This window comes from Dendrobium catenatum, unplaced genomic scaffold, assembly GCF_001605985.2.
Source record: "Dendrobium catenatum unplaced genomic scaffold, ASM160598v2 fragScaff_scaffold_343, whole genome shotgun sequence".
Classification (NCBI taxonomy): Eukaryota; Viridiplantae; Streptophyta; class Magnoliopsida; order Asparagales; family Orchidaceae; genus Dendrobium; species Dendrobium catenatum.
Window position 1 is genome coordinate 376,335 of NW_021318805.1, and position 19,892 is coordinate 396,226.

Sequence of the window (19,892 nt, forward strand, 5' to 3'; positions counted from 1 at the left end):
GTTCATTTTCATATCAAATATGAGTGATAGAAATGAAATATATGAGTGGTAGGAAAGAAGTATAAGTGGTATATTTGATATTAAAATAATATAGGGTGGCATGCATGTAATATTAAAGTTTTAGGTGTTAAATATGTAAATAAGATGTTATAAAGTGGTATGTATGTAAATTTTCCTAATATTTAATTACTAATTATTTAATTAAGTTAATTCTATAATTAATTTATGCACTAATCATAATATTATTTATTTAATTAATTTACTTAATTATTAATATTTTAATTTGTATTAATTAAGTTAATCAATAATAACTTAGATGCGTATAGGGTTTAGGGTTTGCCTTTCATCTTTTGTTTTCGTCGTTGCTGTTCAGCTTCGTTGCTTCTCGGCTTCGTTGGTGTAGGGGTGCACATCGCTTCTTCGGCTCCTTCGTGGTTGTTCGACCTCGGATCGGAAGTTTCGACATTTTGATCGGAAGCAACAACGGGAGCTCGCTGGCGTTGAAGGTAACTTTCTACCTTTCGCGCGCTTCTTTCGGCCAAATCCCATAAATCCGCCGAACCGAGGGATTTAGTAAATCCGGGATTTAAGCCGTAAATCCTTAAATCCGGTATTTAGCCATCGCCAGGATTTAACGCGCGCACAAAAACCGTTTGGCTGGATTTAGCTTAAATCCAACTTAAATTCCGGTGTAAATCCGATACCAAACAGCCCCTTAGGATTTCTTAATTATGAGTATCAGAATTATCTTGACGATACTAAAGAGAAAACGGCTACAATGAGGGATGAACATCCCTAGGAAGCTATGAAAGTGAACATCTTATTTTATTTTAATATTTTGTATTTGTTAGTTTTTTTTTTATAAATATTTAAAAATTATTGTCAAGAATATTATAATAATTTTTATATTAAAATTATATTTCAATTCTTAACTTTTAAATAATAATAATAGTAGTAGTAATCTCTCTAGTGTTTGAATTGTGATTGGAAGTTGAATTTTTTTGAAGTAAAATGATTTTGGGGGATTTACATATATAACACTTAAAGATATAATTTAATTTACAATCTAAATTATACATTAACACTTAAACCTTATCTTTTACTTAATCTGCCACTCTGGCAACCTTGTTGACCTTGTTTCGCTGATGTGAGGAAGGCGCGATGTGGACTAAGGGCATCTTCAACCAAACTCCAAACGTTTGAATGACGTCACTCGCGAGTTTCAGCTGAACTGTAAAACTTCTGCTATTTGGTTGCGGGTGAATAGTGGGACGCCAATATTGGCGTTGCACCGTTCATCTTCGCTATTTTTCTGTATCTGCCGAATTTGCCAAAGAAACGCATCAAAGAAGAGAATGACCATTACCTTCGCAAAAGGGGGCAAAATGGAGTTCGATTGCAGATGAATCACGACATTTTTTAGTTTCACTGCATTTTGGAGTGAAAAATGAGATTTTCGGTTGGAGATGCCCTAAGGACATGTGCGGTTCATTGATGATAAAGAAGAGGAGAGGAAGTCATGATAAGATCACTTTGGGGAAAGACCATGGAAGGTACTGACAGTGTGCACAAGAGTCCCAAAACGGTTGATGAGAAAGAAAAGGAGCGGATTTCACTATGAGATCTCACTTGAGAAGGCCATCAATGGTATCGTCGGCATGTGCAGCAGCCTCAAAAACTTCAACGATAAAGAACATTTATGGAAGTCGTTATGTGGTGGAATGACATCAAAGAAGACACTAGGAAGTTAGTATTCTCTATGTTACTCTAAAAAAATTTAGTTTTATATGAGTGAATAGTAAGGTTTATTTATTAGTTATATAAATTCGATAGCTTTGAGTGTTATTTATGCAAATCCCCAATAATTTTTAGTTGGAAGGAAGTATGGATTTTGAAGTAAAGAAGCTGAAATAAGTCTATTGAAATTGGTAACTATTATTTATGGGTTAAATTAGTGGTTTATTAGATTGATATTGTTATTTTGGATTAATGCTAAGTTTTCCTCTTTTTGAACTAATTTGTTTGTCCCATTAATTACAATTTTTTGGTTTTGTTGGACGGTAAGAAGCCATAGATGGCTGATTCCAATTCATTTGCTTGAAAAGAGTGGACCGTTGAATATGTTGTGTTCATATATTTACTTTTACGACATCTTCATTTACTTTTACAGCCTTCATTATAGCTTCATTTCTACCTACTCACTCCTCTATGTGAAGTGTGGACGATAACCTCATCCATTCCCCTGGACTCTCTTCTCCTTGACCTCCTACATGTTCTCATCAAACTGATTGAATGATTTTGAGAAGGTTTGCTGTCTTATTTGAGTTTGCTAAGAAGTAATGATAATGTTTTTGCCATTTTTGCATGCATAAAGTATTCTATTTGTGAGGTGCATTTTGTCGCAAATGACTCGTGAATCAAACTTGTCCAAGAAGTCCAAACCTTTTTAGACCATTTGCACAATAAGGAGTGCATATCAGCATGATTAGACATTGCCAAACTAATGCTCTCATCAAGATAGACTTGGATAATTTGTAGCTTGGCCTCCTAGACTATCGATGGCAGCATGGCGGTCTTTGCCAAACCTTATTATAGTGTGCAGTTGGTTGCACTTCACATGGAACAAGATAGATTGGTATAGGTTGCATCAGTTGTTTGGGGGCCATTTAAGGGTGATGAGGACATCGGAGATAAACGGCTACGATCTTGAGTTATTTATTTATATGTTTATGTACCAATTTATTTCATATTGTTGTTTTTCCCTTTATACCCTTACGGGTGGTCATGCAGTTTTGTAACCCGAAGGGCATTTTAGTCTTTTATTTCTTTTCTTGAGCCTATTTATAGGCTAGTTGTTTTGTATTATGGGATGATGAATTGTTAATGAAAGTTTATTCTACTTGTTTGATCTCTTAGTGAGTTCATGAGAGGAGAAGGATATCTTTGTGAGTTCCGAGATTCTCAAGATCTCTTTGTGAGTTCTTGAGGAGATACTTGAGGTTTGTAACTCCCTAGATGTTTCAATTTTTTTCTCTTATTCTCCTGGCATTTGTTTTCCCCTTCCCCATCTCCCTACACCCGCCGGCTCCACCTCCCCAAATTCCCCACCCGCCGGCCTCCCCACCCAAAGCCCCCTGGCCGCCGGCCACTCCAACCTTCCTCTCCTTCGATTCCTTCACCCGCCCCCTTCCCCACATCCTGCCGCCCACCACCCATCCTCCAAGCCATTGGGAATTCCACAGCCTCTTCCCAACCGCCGGCACCCAAACTTCTCCACCCGCCGTCCCCTAGGCACCACCACAATCACCGGCCCCTTTCCCCCCATAGCTCCCAAAATCTGAATTCAATTCCATCATAAAATCTTTCCTAATTTAGCCCACCAATTTAGGAGGAAATTTAAAATTTAAAATTCAAAGATTTGAATTTAAATCCTCTCTTAAATGATCCCCCTCTAATTTAGGAGAGGTCCTCAATTAACATAAATCTGAAATTAAATTCAGATTTATGTCCCCAATCACCTTAATTGCTTGGGCCCACCTCCTTAATGCCTAACTCCTCTCTCTCTCCTCTCTCCTTGGCCGGCTCCTCCCCCCCCCCCCCTCGCCCCCCCCCCCCCCCCTCTCTCTTGCCTCATTAAATCACCTCCCACTAATTGCTTTTGTCAACCCCTCATTAAGGAATGAATTTCCCTCCTTTCTATGTTATTTGGGGATTCAAAATTCAAAACCTAGCTCCTAAGACCTGCTCTAAATTGCTGTCCAGCAATTTTCCACTAAGAAAATGCTTTCCTGGAAACTCCGACCAGCCATAGTGCTGCCAGATCTGCTCCTGTTTGCTGACCAAAAATCCCTCAAGTGCTGTCCAAGCATTTCTAACCTTAAAGGCTGCTGTCCAAAGTTTTTCAAGGGTCAAAATTGCTGGTCAGGCTTTCCTAGTGACCATCCCAACATCTTTAATTGCTGTCCAGCCATCCTAGCAGATTTCCTACGGCTGTCTTGCTGTCCAGAGGGTCTCCGATTGCTGTCCAGGAGGTTCCCAAACCTTGTGTTGCTGTCGACTTCTTCCCCAACACCAAAGTTTACGCTGGAGCTTCGTATTTGTCTTTCCCTTTGGTAAATGTTTCTTCCTACTCCTATATCTTCCTAATCCACCGTTCAATTGTGGTTGTAGTTTGATTCACAACGATTCTTGTTGATCCCTCTCCTAAAGCATAGTAATTTAGGGAGTTGAGCGAGGAATCATTGCATAATAACTAATCTTATTGTTAATCTAGGGATCTCTCGTTGAAACCATCAATGTATGTAATGTTAGATAAACTGACTGTTTTATGATCTTAACTTCTATGCATATGATTTAGTCTAAACTTGTCTTACCGTTCTTTGTGCTTTATTTCATCGTTTAAATTCACCATTAAGATATAATTATTTGTTCTAGGAATATTAAGCATGCAAATTTCCTTTAAGCAATTCATTCATGCAATTATGTTTAACATCATATTTGGTATTAGAGCCAGGTTGACATAGGTGACATATGCTAGAAAACATCCTAGGAGTCTACCTAAGCAACCATGTGCTTGTCGGCAAGCATACCATTGCTTAATTAAGTTTATTTCACTGTTTTTCCTTGCTGCCCATTAAATTCCTGCACCATTTACATCGCTTTAATTAAGTCTATGTCATTGTTTAAGTGCTGTCCTTGTCACAATAACATCCCTAATTGTCTAGGTTACTTAAACAATCATTATGGCTTGCTGTCCAGAAAATTTCTGCAGCATTTAGAGGATTTTTGATGACCCTAACCTAGTGTTTAGGTGCTGTCAACTTCCCAAATCCCATCCTAAACACCTAGGCATCTTCACCAACTGCTGTGGTTTGCTGTCCACACAAAATCTGCACCATTTAGTTGCATTAGGAGCAGTTCATTTAGTGTCTTAGTACTGTCCAAGCCTTAGCAACCTTCCTAAGCGACTAGGTGGCTTAAACCACTAGCTTAGCTTGCTGTCCAAACATTTTCTGCACCCTTTAGTGAGTCTAAGTGAGCCTAACTTAGTGTCTAAATGATGTCCCTTACGCCCATTCTTCTTTATGCATCACTTAGCATTTTCCAATGGACTCGATAGAATTTTAAAAGAAGTTAGATGACCTAGTTAGCCTTGTAGGCTCTCTAACTAAAACCACAAAGGAGGAACATGTTGACTCTCTCCACTCCAAGTATGTGCCTCATTCGATCAATCATGCTAGTCAGAAGATGCCCCACTCTGCTTATCAACCTAGACCTGAGCCTAAGCCTCAACGACTTCACTTAGAGTCACCTTACCGTTTACCCTCCTTTGATGGTTCCTCGGACCCTTACTACTTTAGGGAATGGGTTAGACAATCAGAGGACTATTTTTAATCACGTCATATCCCTGAGTTACACCAGGTTAGCATCGCTAAGTCTCACCTCAAAGGTCAGGCTCTTCAATTTTGGATAAGATTGAAAGATCATAAAGAGTCTCTCGGTGAGTACCCTACTTGGAAAGACATGAGGCGAGAACTTAATTTAAAATACCGACCCTCTACTAGTGACCGCTATCTAGAGCACCACCCTATGATGCGGACATCGGCACGAAGATTTGGCGCATTTATCACAGGAGGCGTCGTAAATCGACAGCTCTAATTTAAATTGTCATTTATGAGTTATTTTATGAATTTTAGCTATTATTTTATGTTATTTCTTGTTTTACCCCTAGGTTAGTTGATTTGAGTATTGTGGCACAAGGGGCAATTTTGTAATTTTTGATTTTTTTCATGTTGTGGCCTATATATAGGGTCTTAAGCTATGGTAAAAGAGAGGAAGATTTGATATTAAAAATTGGTGTTCCACACTTGTGTTCTTTTGAGAGAGGACGAGAGTGAGATTCCTATGGGAAGGAGTCGGAGTTTCACCAGCCGCAGGATGGGTCCGGGCTCGTGATTTGAAGTCCCTTGGAGAAGGCAACGGATCACCCGTCAGTCTTCGGAAGAGTCCGAGGCTCGCGGTTTTTTATCTTCTATTTTGGTCTTCTATCTCTTGTTTTTATTTTGTTCCTTCTTATTTTCTCTTCCCCTTTCTCCATTGCCAACCTTATTTTCCCCGTCCACCACTAACCGCCGGCTCCCTAATCTGGTCCCCCACCTTTTCCTCCTCCACTCCCACGGCATACTCCCCAAACCCGAACACATGCCGCCGACTCCACTTCATTAGCCGCCGGCCGAACCTTCCTCTCCACCCCCTTTTTTGGATTTCCTAATTTGGTTGGGTTAATTTAGGGATTGATTTGAATTTGAAATTATTCAAATTCAAATTTAAAATTCTTTCCTAATTTAGTTCATCTATTTTTGGAAAGTGCTTAATTGAATTCAATTTGAAATTAAATTCAAAATCTGATTTATTGCCTCACTTTCATAACTCCTAAATTCAAATCAATGAGCCTTAAATCACGTCATTCAAAGCCCCCCTTATTTCATGCAAGCCGCCAGCCCCTTTATGAGCTAATTAGGAGTTATTTTCTAATTGCTTCATAACCTCCCTTTGAAAAAAAAGTTTCCATTTTAATGTTTCATTAAGGGATTTGATTGTATGTTATTTGAATTTCAAATTCAAAATTCAAATTGACATTAGGAATTAAATGCCATGAATTCCACTTAATTTCAGCCTAACCGAAATTATTTCCTAATCTAATCTCTCACTTAGGAAATAATTTGAAATCCCCATAATTTTCTCTGAGCCGAATTTTCCTTCATACCTAATCTTTTAGTTGTTTCCTAATACTAAAGCTGAAGTTCAGGAACCAAGAGCATTAAATAATTATGTCACGTTAGCAGGCATTAATGATTTGTATTAATCCCTTTTCCCATTACAGCCGGCCCCTTCTCCATATTAAATGGCTTTTGAAGTCTCTCCATAAGTGCTGTTTTGGAAAGATTCCCAAAAGCTGATTTCTGCTGGCCGAACTCCCCCATTCCCCTTTTCTTGGGTTTTTCTCCCCCAACGTCCTCCCCTCTAGACACCAAAACCTGAAACTTATTTCAGGTTTTGAGTTGGGCTCTTCTCCCTACAGGGTTGCATAAGAGAACTTCTTCCTTGCCATCTATTGTTCAAGAGCATCATCAAGTGAATTCCAGATTTCATTGATCCTATTTGGTAAGAATTGGGATTTTGAACATTCGGCTTGCTGAAATCCTCCAAAGTAGCAAACCCTCCTTTTCGTTCTACATCACCCTACCTCTTTTGTTGGAACAAACTGTGGACATTACTGTGGTCGAGACCACGCATCTTTTAGTAACATTAGGGTTGTTGTCCCACCCTGTAGGTCTTCACCTAATCTTGATGGCCGACCCTCTATTGGGTCTTCTGTTGGATCAATCTCATATGACTCCCCACTTGGACCCACTTCTAGCCATCCCAGTCAACCTTTAGCCTCCAAGTCCTTGACCCTGCAAGTGTGATTTTAATAAAGAATTGCATTAAAAAGAAGAAATCTACTGAACCTGAGACTGAATACATTCATTTCGTGGATACTAACGATAACAAGGACTTCTTTGAGAATGAAATTGAAGTGATTGAGTCAGACTCCCGGCATGACTTAAACCCTGAGCTAAGAAAGTTGGAATATTTAAACGTCGACACCTTAGCCCACCCTGATCCTAGTCTCCTCGAGGATAACTCTTTGAATAAAGTCTGCCTGGACGATAGTAATGTGATCTCAAAAGAAGTCAATCTGACCTTAAACACATTGAATTTGAATTCGGAAGATCCTGATTTAGTTATATCACCTACTGAGTTGACTTTGGATAATTTTGATGGTAATAATCTCGAGTCGGAAGTGGTTCAATTGAACTTACTACCTGATTTGAATCCCGATTTAACTAACCCTGAATCTTTCAACCTTAGGGTTATACTTAAACCTGATCCTATTGAAGATATTCATATGAATTCAGAAGACAATAAGTTGAATTTGAATAACGTTGAGCCTGATTGGAAAAATGAGGCTCCTTTTGATTTATTAAAGTATATTTCAAAGGTTGAGCCATTAGATCTACACTTGAGAGAGTGTGTCCTTCTTGAGTGGCCTTATCTCAACATTCCTCGCACCGACTTTAATATTAGAGAGAGCGTTAACCCATACCTTCATGACACCTCTCTAATTGTTGTGCCCACACGTGTTCTGAACACTCTATCCTATCTTTTGAATCACATACCTTTTAGTGACTCTTTGAGCTATCCCATAATGGTTGTAAGTCAGGACCCCTTGTCTTATTATGTGCTTGATCCCTCCATTGTACCTTCTTTCTTCATGCCCATCTCTATTAAGGACCCGCTCTACCCTAGTTGGACAACTTTGCTTGATTACCTGGCTGCCCCTAGGAGACTATCCAAGACCCTAGCTAAAACTCCCAATGAAAGGCCCTTGTAGCTAAGAATGTCTTCATTGCTCCTTCTACACCAGTTCCCTTAAACATGACAGCTTTATGCCCTCTCATTTTGTGACTGTTCAATCTTTATTCCCATCTTTGTGTGCTTGTGAGTAGTATGTTGTGTGCATTTTGTAGTATGTTTTTTCTAATTTTATCTTATGATTAAAACTTTTGTGTAGGCCCAAAGTATATGCCAATCATCATGCACACCGAATCTCTTGCATCACATCATTATTTATTTTGAGTCTTGAAATTACCTCGCCTAAAAACATACCACATTTGCATCGCATCCGCATGATCTACTTAAGGAAGTTGCACGCCTAATTGAAACAGAACAATAATAATTATAGACTTTATGTGAACTCAAAAACGACAATTTAAAGTTTTTGAGGTTGGTAATTCAGCGACGGTGCATATTCATCCGGCACAGTTCCCGCAAGGAACTGTAAAGGAATCACATGCTATAAGTGCGGGATCAATTAAAACAGTCAAGAAAATCATTGATAGCGCTTACGTTGTGGATCTGCCTGCAGAGTTCAACATTCATCCATCTATTAACATAGAAGAATTAGTAACCTATGAGGGTCCAGAGTTTAACCCACCACCCCACTTCAAATTGAGCCTTATGTGACCCCATCCTGTGAGAACCCCAGCCTACCTCCACTCCCCAAATATTCCCAAATTACCTATATCGGAGAAGGTTGACATGATTCCGAGTGATGACATATTTCCACAATTAAGGGTGGACGAAGAAGATAGCTGATGAGGTGGAGAGGTACACCAGAGTCAGATGATACATGATCAGAGCACAAGGAGATATAGCTGATCGACTCAGATACACGAGAGTTCTTGAGACACCCACTCGACGGAGTCGAGTTTTCTCCCATCTGGAGAGAATGATGATGACATCGGAGATCAACGACTACGATCTTGAGTTATTTATTTATATGTTTATGTACTAGTTTATTTCATATTGTTGTTTTTCCATTTATACCCTTACGGGTGGTCATGTAGTGTTGTAGCACGAAGGGCATTTTAGTCTCTTATTTCTTTTCTTTTATTGAGCCTATTTATAGGCTAGTTGTTTTGTATTATGGGATGATGAATTGTTAATGAAAGTTTATTATACTTGTTTGATCTCTTAGTGAGTTCATGAGAGGAGAATGATATCTTTGTGAGTTCTTGAGGAGGAGATACTTGAGGTTTGTAACTCCCTAGATTTTTTAATTTTTTTTTCTCTTATTCTCATGGCATTTGTTTTCCCCTTCCCCATCTCCCTACTCCCGCCGGCTCCACCTCCCCAAATTCCCCATCCGCCAGCTCCACCTCCCCAAATTCCCCACTCGTTCTTTATGCTTTATTTCGTCGTTTAAATTCACCATTAAGATATAATTATTTGTTCTAGGAATATTAAGTGTGCAAATTTCCTTTAAGCAATTTATCTATGCAATTATGTTTCACATCAAAGGCCTTCACGTTATTTTGGTATTGATTAACTCAATACAATAAGTCGGGATATTTTTATTGAAACTCTGTGCCGTTTTGAGCATATCTGATTTCTTTTTAATTTCTTTTAGCAAATGAGAGCATTATTTTAGTTTTTTCTAGCATTTTCAAAATTTATTCGTTGTATAAAAATTTTTATTCAACAACAACAACAACATCAAGCCTTTATCCCACTACATTGGGTCGGCTACATGAATCCTTTTTCTCCATTGTGTCCTATTAAAGGTCAAATTCTCGTTTAAATTTAATAAAGAAAGGTCATTCCTAATATTTTCTAACCAAGTCTTTTTAGGTCTGCCTCTAGCTTTCTTAACATAAGTCAAATCTAATACTTCTACTCTCCTAATCGGGTCATTGGAAGGCCGACGTTTTATGTGACCAAAACATCTAAGGCGACTCTCTCCAATCTTATCTTCTACTGGAGCTACTCCAACCTTTTCACGTATATGCTCATTTCGTATCTTATCTCTATGGGTAAAGCCACTCATCCTCCTGAGCATCCTCATCTCTGCCACACTTAACTTAATATTATGCTTCTCTTTTAATGGCCAACATTCAGCGCCATAAAGCATTGCAGGCCTCACTACCATCTTATAGAAATTTTCCCTTAAGTTTGATGGGTATTTTTCTATCACACAACAAGCCCGATGCATTCCTCCACTTCAACCATCCAAGTTGAATTCTGCTGATAATATCCCCATCTATTTCACCATCACTCTGAACAATAGATTCAAGATATCTAAAACGTGTACTCTTATTAATGACTTGATCGCCCAATGTCACAATTGTGGGCTCCAAAAATTCGGCCCCAGCCTCCACCCGCGCTTTTCTTTTTATTCAGCGAGGGAGTTTTAACTGAATAAGTTCCGAGGTAAATTTTGGAAGGCAGATGGGTTTGTAGATAAGACACTACCCAGAGATTTCGCCCTCATTTGGTGAGGACTTTATGATCTGAGTTCTGGTTTCCTATAGGCGCAAGCCCCTATAGTTAATTACCCCTCTCAATCATGAGATAGAACTTTCGATTAAGGCTAGTCGTTAATCAGATACGTAGAGATACGTGTTATCTGGCATATAGTAGCAGCATTGGGTTTGGGTTTGGAAATGTTGGATTTGAATTTGGGCATTTGAAAAGTTTGATATTTAAAATGAAAGTTGCACCATCTTGCACTTAAAGCGGATGGTGGGGGAATGGATGATGGACCCGATCAAGATCCCATGGTTCCGTCGTCCCGGGCCATCGTGGTCCCTGGTCTACTTAGTCAGAGGAGGTAGTCGACCCAACTTGACAGAAGGATCCTTGTCGGCAGCCATGGGTTGCTTCGTCCAAGGGGACCTTGTAGACCGGGGGTGAATGTTTGTCTAAGGGGATAAATTTGAATCCACCTTAGCTAACAAAGGGCTTTGTACCCTATCAATCATATCCTATTGATTCATATCTCAAGGATTTAACGCCATTAATGTTTGGGAACCCCTCCGGTTGAGATCTGCATTCAACACGGCCATCATCGGGGTGTTTGGGGTCATTTCTCTTTATAGATTGAACATTGTCAACTCTGTCGGACTGTCGACAGAGGATCGGGTTTCGTAGGCTTTGTGCCATTGTTAGTGAATTCTCTTGATTGTAGACCTTGAAGGCCTAATATGAATGTATTAAGACAAATATAACGATCGCCACAACTGTATATTTGTTTGTTGGTTCGAACCCTGTCGACTTCTATAGACCCATATAGAAGGATCGGTTTCGAACTTGAATTCACTTATCAACCGGCGCAGCATCCCTAGACGTCATGTGTGTACCAATAACACACTCGCCGGGGCCCATGCGGGTTGAGATTGTACTTTCCCCTTTAGTGTACCTATGTGTATACAATTTTTAGTGCACGTGCAAGGGTATTTATTTCAGACTTTGTTGACGCCTTCTGTCTGCTTGTACAAGGGTTGCAGATCCGGTGGCGTGGCGTAGCTACTTCTGAATAGAGTTATTCACTGCTTCGTACAGGTAGACTGTCGTGCACTATTTGTTGATTTTAGCAGGTGGATTGTAGTGCACTAACTAATCTCATGCCTTACTCGTAGGTTCTTGCATTTGTTGTGATCTTTTGAAATTTGTTTGTGATCATCACATCGGGTGTACGACATGATCTTCTACGAGGACTCATAGGAGTCGACATTCACTACATATCTTTTGTCTTTGCTTATAGCGGATCAATGTATCTTTCAACCATTGATTAATTATTGATTGCAGCCATGTTGCAACATTTATTATCTACTGTTGATTATCATCATCATACAAATATATGTTTGCTGCACACCAGTCCTCCCAATTTTGTTGGAGACCGAAATATTTGCTTGCATATCACTATTGATCCTTGGTCTAGTTGTATTCGTCATTGCTCCAACTTTTCATATTGACTGTGAGAACATTTGTGCCACCATTACATGCTAACCCTCGTGACCTATTGGGGTTTGGTGTATTTGCCTATGCCTCTTTCAATTCTTCTAGCAACTATTGCATGCTTCTTTAAGACAATATAGGCTTTTATCAATGCTTGCAAGTGGATGTTTTAGGGGGATATCGTATACTTCATACAGATTGTAATGAAGAAATATGATTGACTCTGATCTTGTTGTTTGTTTAGAAGCTCCTTATTCACCATAAGCTCTGCTTTCATTTGTATATAACTTATAGAAGTTATTATTTTAATTTGGACATTTGAGTATATTTCTTCTCTTGTGATTCAAGTTCAAACTTGGATTGCCCACTTAAACTGTTCAAATAGATTTTAACTTCCTCTTCGATCCAAACCAAGTTCAACTCCGAGTCTCTTGTAGTTACATTGCGCCACTTGCAAGTTTAAGATTGATCCAAGTCTTTTATGGTTCAAGTCGAGCTCGTGTTCTCCTTGATATTGTATAGTTCAAGTTCAGTGTCAACTGTAGTCCAACTCAAATCTTTGTTTGAGTTTAAAAGTCAAAGTTATGTCTTTGCTCATTTCAAGTTCTAGTTTTGATTTGAGTTCTTGTTCAATTTGTCCAAATTCTGTCCAAGTCTGAGCTCAATCAAGTTCTTGCTTGAGTTCAAGCTCAAGCTCATGTTCAAGTTTAAGTTCAAATTAAGTCATTTGTTGCAAGCTCAAATGAGAATCCAAGTTCATGTTCATTCAAGTTCCAATAGTCCCCTGCAGTTCACTTGAGTTCGAGCCGTTCTTTTCTTTCGTTTGCATTCAAGTTGAAGTTATTATTGATTGTTTAAGTTTGGATTAAGTCAATTTGATGCTCCAATCAATGCTCAAGTAAAGCTCCAAATTGTCCCAAGTACGATTTTGCGTTTACCCGAAATTTCGGCAGCCTTCCGGCGTCTCCCCCGTTTAGGGGAAAACTACGGAAAACTGGGCCTCCTGCCACGCTAGAGAAAAGCGTGCACGGTAGGTGCCCTCAGACGAGGATACCGCGGCCGTAATATTTTATTCCCCACCATGCCAGAGAAAGGCGTGCATGGGTTGCGGGCATCAGTTCAAAAAAGCAATTTTAAAATTTACCCCGCCTCGCCGTAGGCGTCGCACCGGGTTCCCTTCCCACCACGCTAGAGAAAAGCGTGCATGAGTTGGTTTTCCGGATAAATGATTATAATTATTCATTAATTAATTATAATTAAAGTAATTAAATATAAATAATTAATTATATTTAAATATAATTAATAATAATTAATTAACATTATGATAATTAATTATAACTAAATTAATTTAATTATAACTAATATGATTTTAATTAATTTTAAAACAATTATAATAATTATAATAAAAATAAAACCCCTCCCTCCCCCATCAAGCTCTCTGTTTGGGCATTTTTACGGGACTTGGCCGAAGCAGCGAGCAGAGGGGAGAAAGTTACCTTCAAAACGAGCAAGCTCCTGTCGTTACTTCCAATTAAAATGTCGTAACTTCTAAAACGACAAGAAGGGAACGTCGTTGAGGGAGCAAAGTCGGACAGCAAGGGATGAGGTAGGGATCTCCTCTCTCTCTCTCTCTCTCTCTCTCTCTCTCTCTCTGCGGAGGAATCGGGGTTTGATCGGAGGAGGGATCGGACAGAGGAAGAAGGAGGCGGGTGAATGGGATGAGTTCGGCTTCGGGTAGGGAAGATCGGAGCTCAGATTTGGTGTCGAATGAAGTGGCCGACGGGACCGAGGCTTCCGGCGTCGGGTCGGCAGGGAGGTAGGAGGCGTTCGTCGGTTTGACGATGAGAGGGAAAGAATGAACCGAGAGCTTCGACAGTGGGAGAGGGATCGGGAGTTGAGTGTGGCGAATGGGAGAGAGTCGAGCAGCAGTTCGTGAAAGGAGAAGAGCTGAGCCGGGATCGGTATTTAACGAAGAGGATGGAGCTACGGATCGCAGGATTCACGCAGGAGTTTCGGGAAATGACGCAAACGGCGCCGATTTCAGCTGAATTCGCGGTTGCAACGGGATTTACGAGTTCGACAATCCGAGGTATGCGAAACCTCGGCTGAAATCACGGAATCTGGCCGGATTTGCGGATACAAGGTTTGATTTTTTTTTTTTGTTTCTTTTGTGCTTTACACAGAGGTCAACAACAATCCCCTCACTAGGTCTATTACTACTTAAATTACACTCTATATATTCTGTTTTAGATCTACTCAAGTGAAAAACTTTAGTCCCTAATGTTGACCTCCATAATTCAAGTTTACTTTCAACTCCCTCTCTAGTCTTATCAACAAGAAGAATATCATAAGCAAAAAGCATACAACAAGGTACATCCTCTTGCAAATGTCTAGTGAGAACATCCATGACTAAAGCAAAAAGATATGGGCTTAAGGATGATACTTGATGTAACCCAACCGAAATAGGGAAATACTTGATCAAACCACCTTGTGTTTGAACACAAGTAATACCTCCTGCATACATATATTTAATGATTTGAATATAAGCATTATTAACTCCTTTCTTTTCAAGAACTCTCCATAGCACTTCTCTTGGAACTTTATCATATGCTTTTTCTAAATCAATAAATATCATATGTAGTTCCTCCTTATTATCTCTATATTTCTCCATCAAATCTCTTAATAAATATATGGCTTCCATAGACGACCTACCCGGCATGAATCCAAATTGATTTTGAGAAACATTAGTATCACGCCGCAACCTATGCTCCATAACTCGCTCCCATAGTTTTAAAAATTTTTATTCGATGATATAGAAAATTTTATGAACCTAAAACTTAGTTTCTTGCACGTAATAATTTTAATATTAATTCTGTCATTTTATTGTTAAAAAGGAGTCATGTAAAAGTAAATTTTCCATACCATGTGAAAGAAAATATGTAAAGAAATAAGAATACGAAACATTCAATGAAATTTTGCTTTCCTTGTACTTATAAAAGAATTAGGAATTTCTTATCTCACTTGTGAAGTTGATATTTTTCTAAAATAATGTTGAAATTATATGATAATCTTGGTCATGTGTTAGTTTACAATTTCACAAAAAAGACATAAATACAAAATCAAATATGGTAAAATAAAGTTATACTCCTCAAATAAATTTGTATTTAAATTTTTTTTTTGTTGCTCATAGTCTTGATTGATCAACCAAAATAAAAGTACATAAAATTATTATTTCTATGCATCCATCATATTTTATTTGAATTATTAATTTATTGAAGTAGTATGTCATCATGTTTGTGTTAAGAGTTCAGTGTGACTTTAAAGGTTTTCTCAAAAATTTTTATATTTATTATTACCGTTGGTGGAGGTTTGAATCTTTCTTGAGATGAATGGTGTAATAGAAAAAAGCCCTTAAATCACCCACGTCTCCTCCGATCCCGGTTCCAATCGACCCGCCTCATTGTTGCAGCATTGGCTATTGCAATTTTCTATTTCTTTTGCATTATATGAAGGGATTGCAATGCATTTTATTTCACGATTACATATTGGATATTTGATTCCAGTTTAATTAACTATTAATTGGATTTAGGAAATGTGAATAAATACATTTTTGCTTTGTTAATTACCCAAGAAAAATTCATTGTTATGATTCCTGTTTCCACACTAGAAATAAAAACTCAAATTCTCATCAAGCATGGAAAAATAAGTTTTGCTCGATTTCTCCACCATACATGTAAATAAAGATATTTTCAATTTAATTCCTTTATCATTTCCATTTCATTTCCTCTTTTTCAATTTCACCAAGCCAAATGGAGCCTAAAGTTGCTATGTGAATTCGATGGTTGCGAAATACTACCTGGTTGATTAACTGGGTGATTTCTGCCAGAGTTCTTTGTTGTTTCCATGCACTTGCCTTTGTTTTTTTATTAATCTATGTCTGTTTTAATATTTTCGTTTTTGACCAGGTAATGATGGAGAAGAGGTATAGGGTTGCTATTGTGGTTCTAGGTGACATTGGGCGGAGTCCTCGAATGCAATACCATGCCCTTTCACTTGCCACACATGTAAATGTCTTCTCAATCAATTCTTTTGTAAGAATGTTTTTTCCCCATTTTAAAGGTGTCTTTTGACTTCCTGAATTATTTTGGATTTTTTATGGCACAAAATGTTTCTGGGTAATATTGGGGTTTTTTTCTTTTTCTTTTCTGCAAGAGGATGCACCTTGGTGTATGCTTTTTGCTGATGATATTCTTCTTGTTGATAAGACTAGAGAGGGAGTTGAAGGTAAACTTGAATTATGGAGGTCAACCTTCAAGTCTAAAGGTTTTTGCTTGAGTAGATCTAAAACAGAATATATGGAGTGTAATTTTAGTAGTAATAGACCTAGTGAGGGGATTGTGACTTTGGGCGATCAAGTCATTAAGAAGAGTACACGTTTTAGATATCTTGGATCAATTGTTCAGAGTGATGGTGAAGTAGATGGGGATATTATCAACATAATTCAAGTTGGATGGTTGAAGTGGAGGAATGCATCGGGCTTGTTGTGTGATAGAAAAGTACCCCTCAAACTTAAGGGAAAATTCTATAAGATGGTGGTGAGGCCTGCAATGCTTTATGGTGCCGAATGTTGGCTATTAAAAGAGAAGCATAATACTAAGTTAAGTGTGGCAGAGATGAGGATGCTCAGGTGGATGAGTTGATTTACCCTTAGCAATAGAATACGAAATGAGCATATACATGAAAAGGTTGGAGTAGCTCAAGTAGAAGTTAAGATTAGAGAGATTCGCCTTAGTTGGTTTGGTCACATAAAATAGCCGCCTTCCGATGACCCGGTTAGGATAGTAGAGGTATTAAATTTGACTTATGTTAAGAAAGATAGAGGCAGACTTAAAAAGACTTGGTTAGAAAATATTAGGAATGACCTTTCTTTATTAGATTTAAACGAGAATTTGACTTTTAATAGTACACAATTGAGGAAAAGGATTCAGGTAGCCGACCCCACGTAGTGGGATAAAGGCTTGATGTTGTTGTTGTTATCTTTTTTGTTTTATAGGGGGGCGGTGTTAATTCCCGTGCAATTTTTTTTTAATTATTAATATATTTTTTGTGACTTTTGTGACTTTGATGCTATTATTCTTAGCTTTAGTTATTTTTTTTCTCTATTTATGTCTGCAAGTGGTAAGATACAGCAATTTAGAGGCTTCCCAATCTTTAACTTCAAAAATATAGTTGTTGTGGCTAGAGAAGTTAAGATAGTAAAGTGAAAATTTTACATTCTAGTTTTGCACAAAGATTTAACACACAAACATATAAGTGAAAGAGTTTGGATGACACCACAAATTTTTTACATGAAAAATTCAAAAAAAAAGGGGGGGGGGATTTATTTGCCCAGCTGAAAATGATTCAACTATATATGCTTTAGTTACAGAGATTGGTCATTCCCTTGGAGATAACAAAATTACAAAGTTTGAAGAATTAACAGAAATAGTGGTAGATTCCATAGGGATGTTTGGGGCTTAATGACCATGGGTTTGATGGAGGAGGTCCAATTGTGGCCATTGGCCAAAGAGAGGTCCGACTGTATTAGTTGGGTAGTTAAGGTCTAACGACGGCGGTCGGCCAGCCAAGGTCTAACGACAAAGGTCGGGAAGATGTTCAACGTCGATGGTCGGGTTGCGAAAGCTTCGACACTGCGATTGGCTGGCGAAAGTTTGGTGTGGATGGTCGTTTGATGGAGGTTTAACGACAGTGACTGGGCGAAGGTCTTATGGAGGCGGCCAAGTTGAGGATCGACTGTGGTGGTTTAGCGGAGAATGTCTGATGACGGCGATTGGCCGATGACGATTGGGTGGTAGTTTGATGGTGGTGGTCGGCTGACGAAAGTTTGTTGGCAATGATGCTCGGGTGGAGCTCCAAGATTTTTTAAGCCTTTAAGATCTCTTGAATCTCTAGCCTAGAGTCTCTCCATGTAGGCAGTGAGGGCCTATTTATAGATTTTTGGCCATGACATGCCTCGTAAATATGGAGATATTTCGGAGCATTTCATTAGACGACACGTATTGATTCCCTCGATCATAGATCATTTCTTTAGCATTTAAGTGCCTTAATGATGTTGAAATTAAGCAATCTTGAGCTCATCAGATTTATCTCATTGAGGTGCTCGATTCTATCATAAGCATGCCTAATTTGAATATTATTAGGTCATCCAATTAATGTCTTGAAACTTCTAATTGTGCTTTAGGCTTTTGATTTGGGCTCATTTGGGCTTGGATTATACTACTTTTGGTGTCGTTGGGTTTGTCATATCAAAAAGTTATGTTCGACTATAAGTTTGCTGAACTCAGAGCTCAAATGGTCATGAATTTAATTTTTGAAGTCTCCAATTTAAATATACAACGAGATTTGTGTCCGATCAAGGTGTTTTTTGGTGACATATCGGTAGTTAAAACAAATTTTCAGAACTTATGGTGCGTTTTCAGTTTCTCCTATTATTCAGTTGACTGACCCTCTCTTGTCATTCCTTATTTCTAGCTTTTCTTACGAATGAGTAATATAGCTCTTGTGTTATTGCCTTTAGCCTTCCAAATGGAAGGCAAGGGCTGATATCCCTTCAAAAATATTTTTATATTTCCCTAATATTGAGTTGACTGTTTCTCTTATTTATTACACCGCATATCAAGTTGAGCTATTGTGAATGAAACATCCTTTTGAGTTATAGTATTTCTACTGCTTGCTCTCTGGTTTATAATAAATTTTAAGCTTGCTTCCCCCTAGCTATCATATTGGATGTATTTCATCTGAGTGCTTGTATCAACTAAAGCGTCTCTACTCAAATGGTTCACTCTTTAATTTTTAAAGTATTAGTCTTGAGTTTGGGATCTAATGGATGCAACATGAATGGTTTATATTGTTCGCGATGTGAGTTTAAAATCTATGATTGGCCTTGTGTCCCCTTCATCTTAAATAGAATATATGTGCTAACTTTATATCCTTTTAAAAAATATGTGATTATATCATATTTTTTCTATTTCAAGAGATTAATACCTTTCTACCTGATATCTTCCATATCGCTTAATCCGCAAATTGCTAACGTGTGTGCAACATGGCACTATGGCAAAATAATGTGATTGAACAAGTTTTGATCCTTACCAAGCTCCCAACGTCTATTGATTTGCTTGTATACTTTTTAATACCCATTTGTGTAACCTGGACTTTATTGATGCTCTATGTAATTTCCATTGCAGGCACATTTTGAGGTGGATATTGTTGCTAATGGAGGTAAGATGTGAACATGTTCGGTATTTTATTTTTTCTCTTCATGAAGAATGATTTCTTTTTTTAACTAACTGATAGTTAGTGGTACTCAAATCACTAGCTTGTTAATTTAATTTGAACATTTCATTATTACATACCATTTGCAAACTGTAATTACGTTGCTTTTCTCAACTAGTTATATTTATTGGTTGTATTGATTGTGAATCATAATGGGACTAACAAGTTTTACCTTGAGATAAGTATGGTATAAGGAATCTTTAGTGCTCGAATAGCTT

At 38.2% G+C, this 19,892-nt stretch overlaps 1 protein-coding gene across 3 annotated transcripts in view; it reads left to right on the forward strand.

The window, feature by feature from the left end:
• The first annotated feature begins 451 nt into the window (after positions 1-451).
• LOC110104743 (UDP-glycosyltransferase TURAN) overlaps positions 452-19,892 on the forward strand; it is a 40,186-nt gene continuing 20,745 nt past the window's right edge. The window contains exons 1-3 of one of the 3 annotated variants that reach the window (XM_028693727.1): positions 452-506; positions 16,308-16,433; positions 19,587-19,620. In XM_028693727.1, the coding sequence (XP_028549560.1) occupies positions 16,311-16,433; positions 19,587-19,620 (157 nt within the window). In that variant the 5' untranslated portion in view covers positions 452-506; positions 16,308-16,310. Of the gene's footprint in view, positions 507-16,305; positions 16,434-19,586; positions 19,621-19,892 lie in introns of those variants that run through there. The other 2 variants (XM_020833982.2, XM_020833985.2) reach the window with 2 other exon arrangements.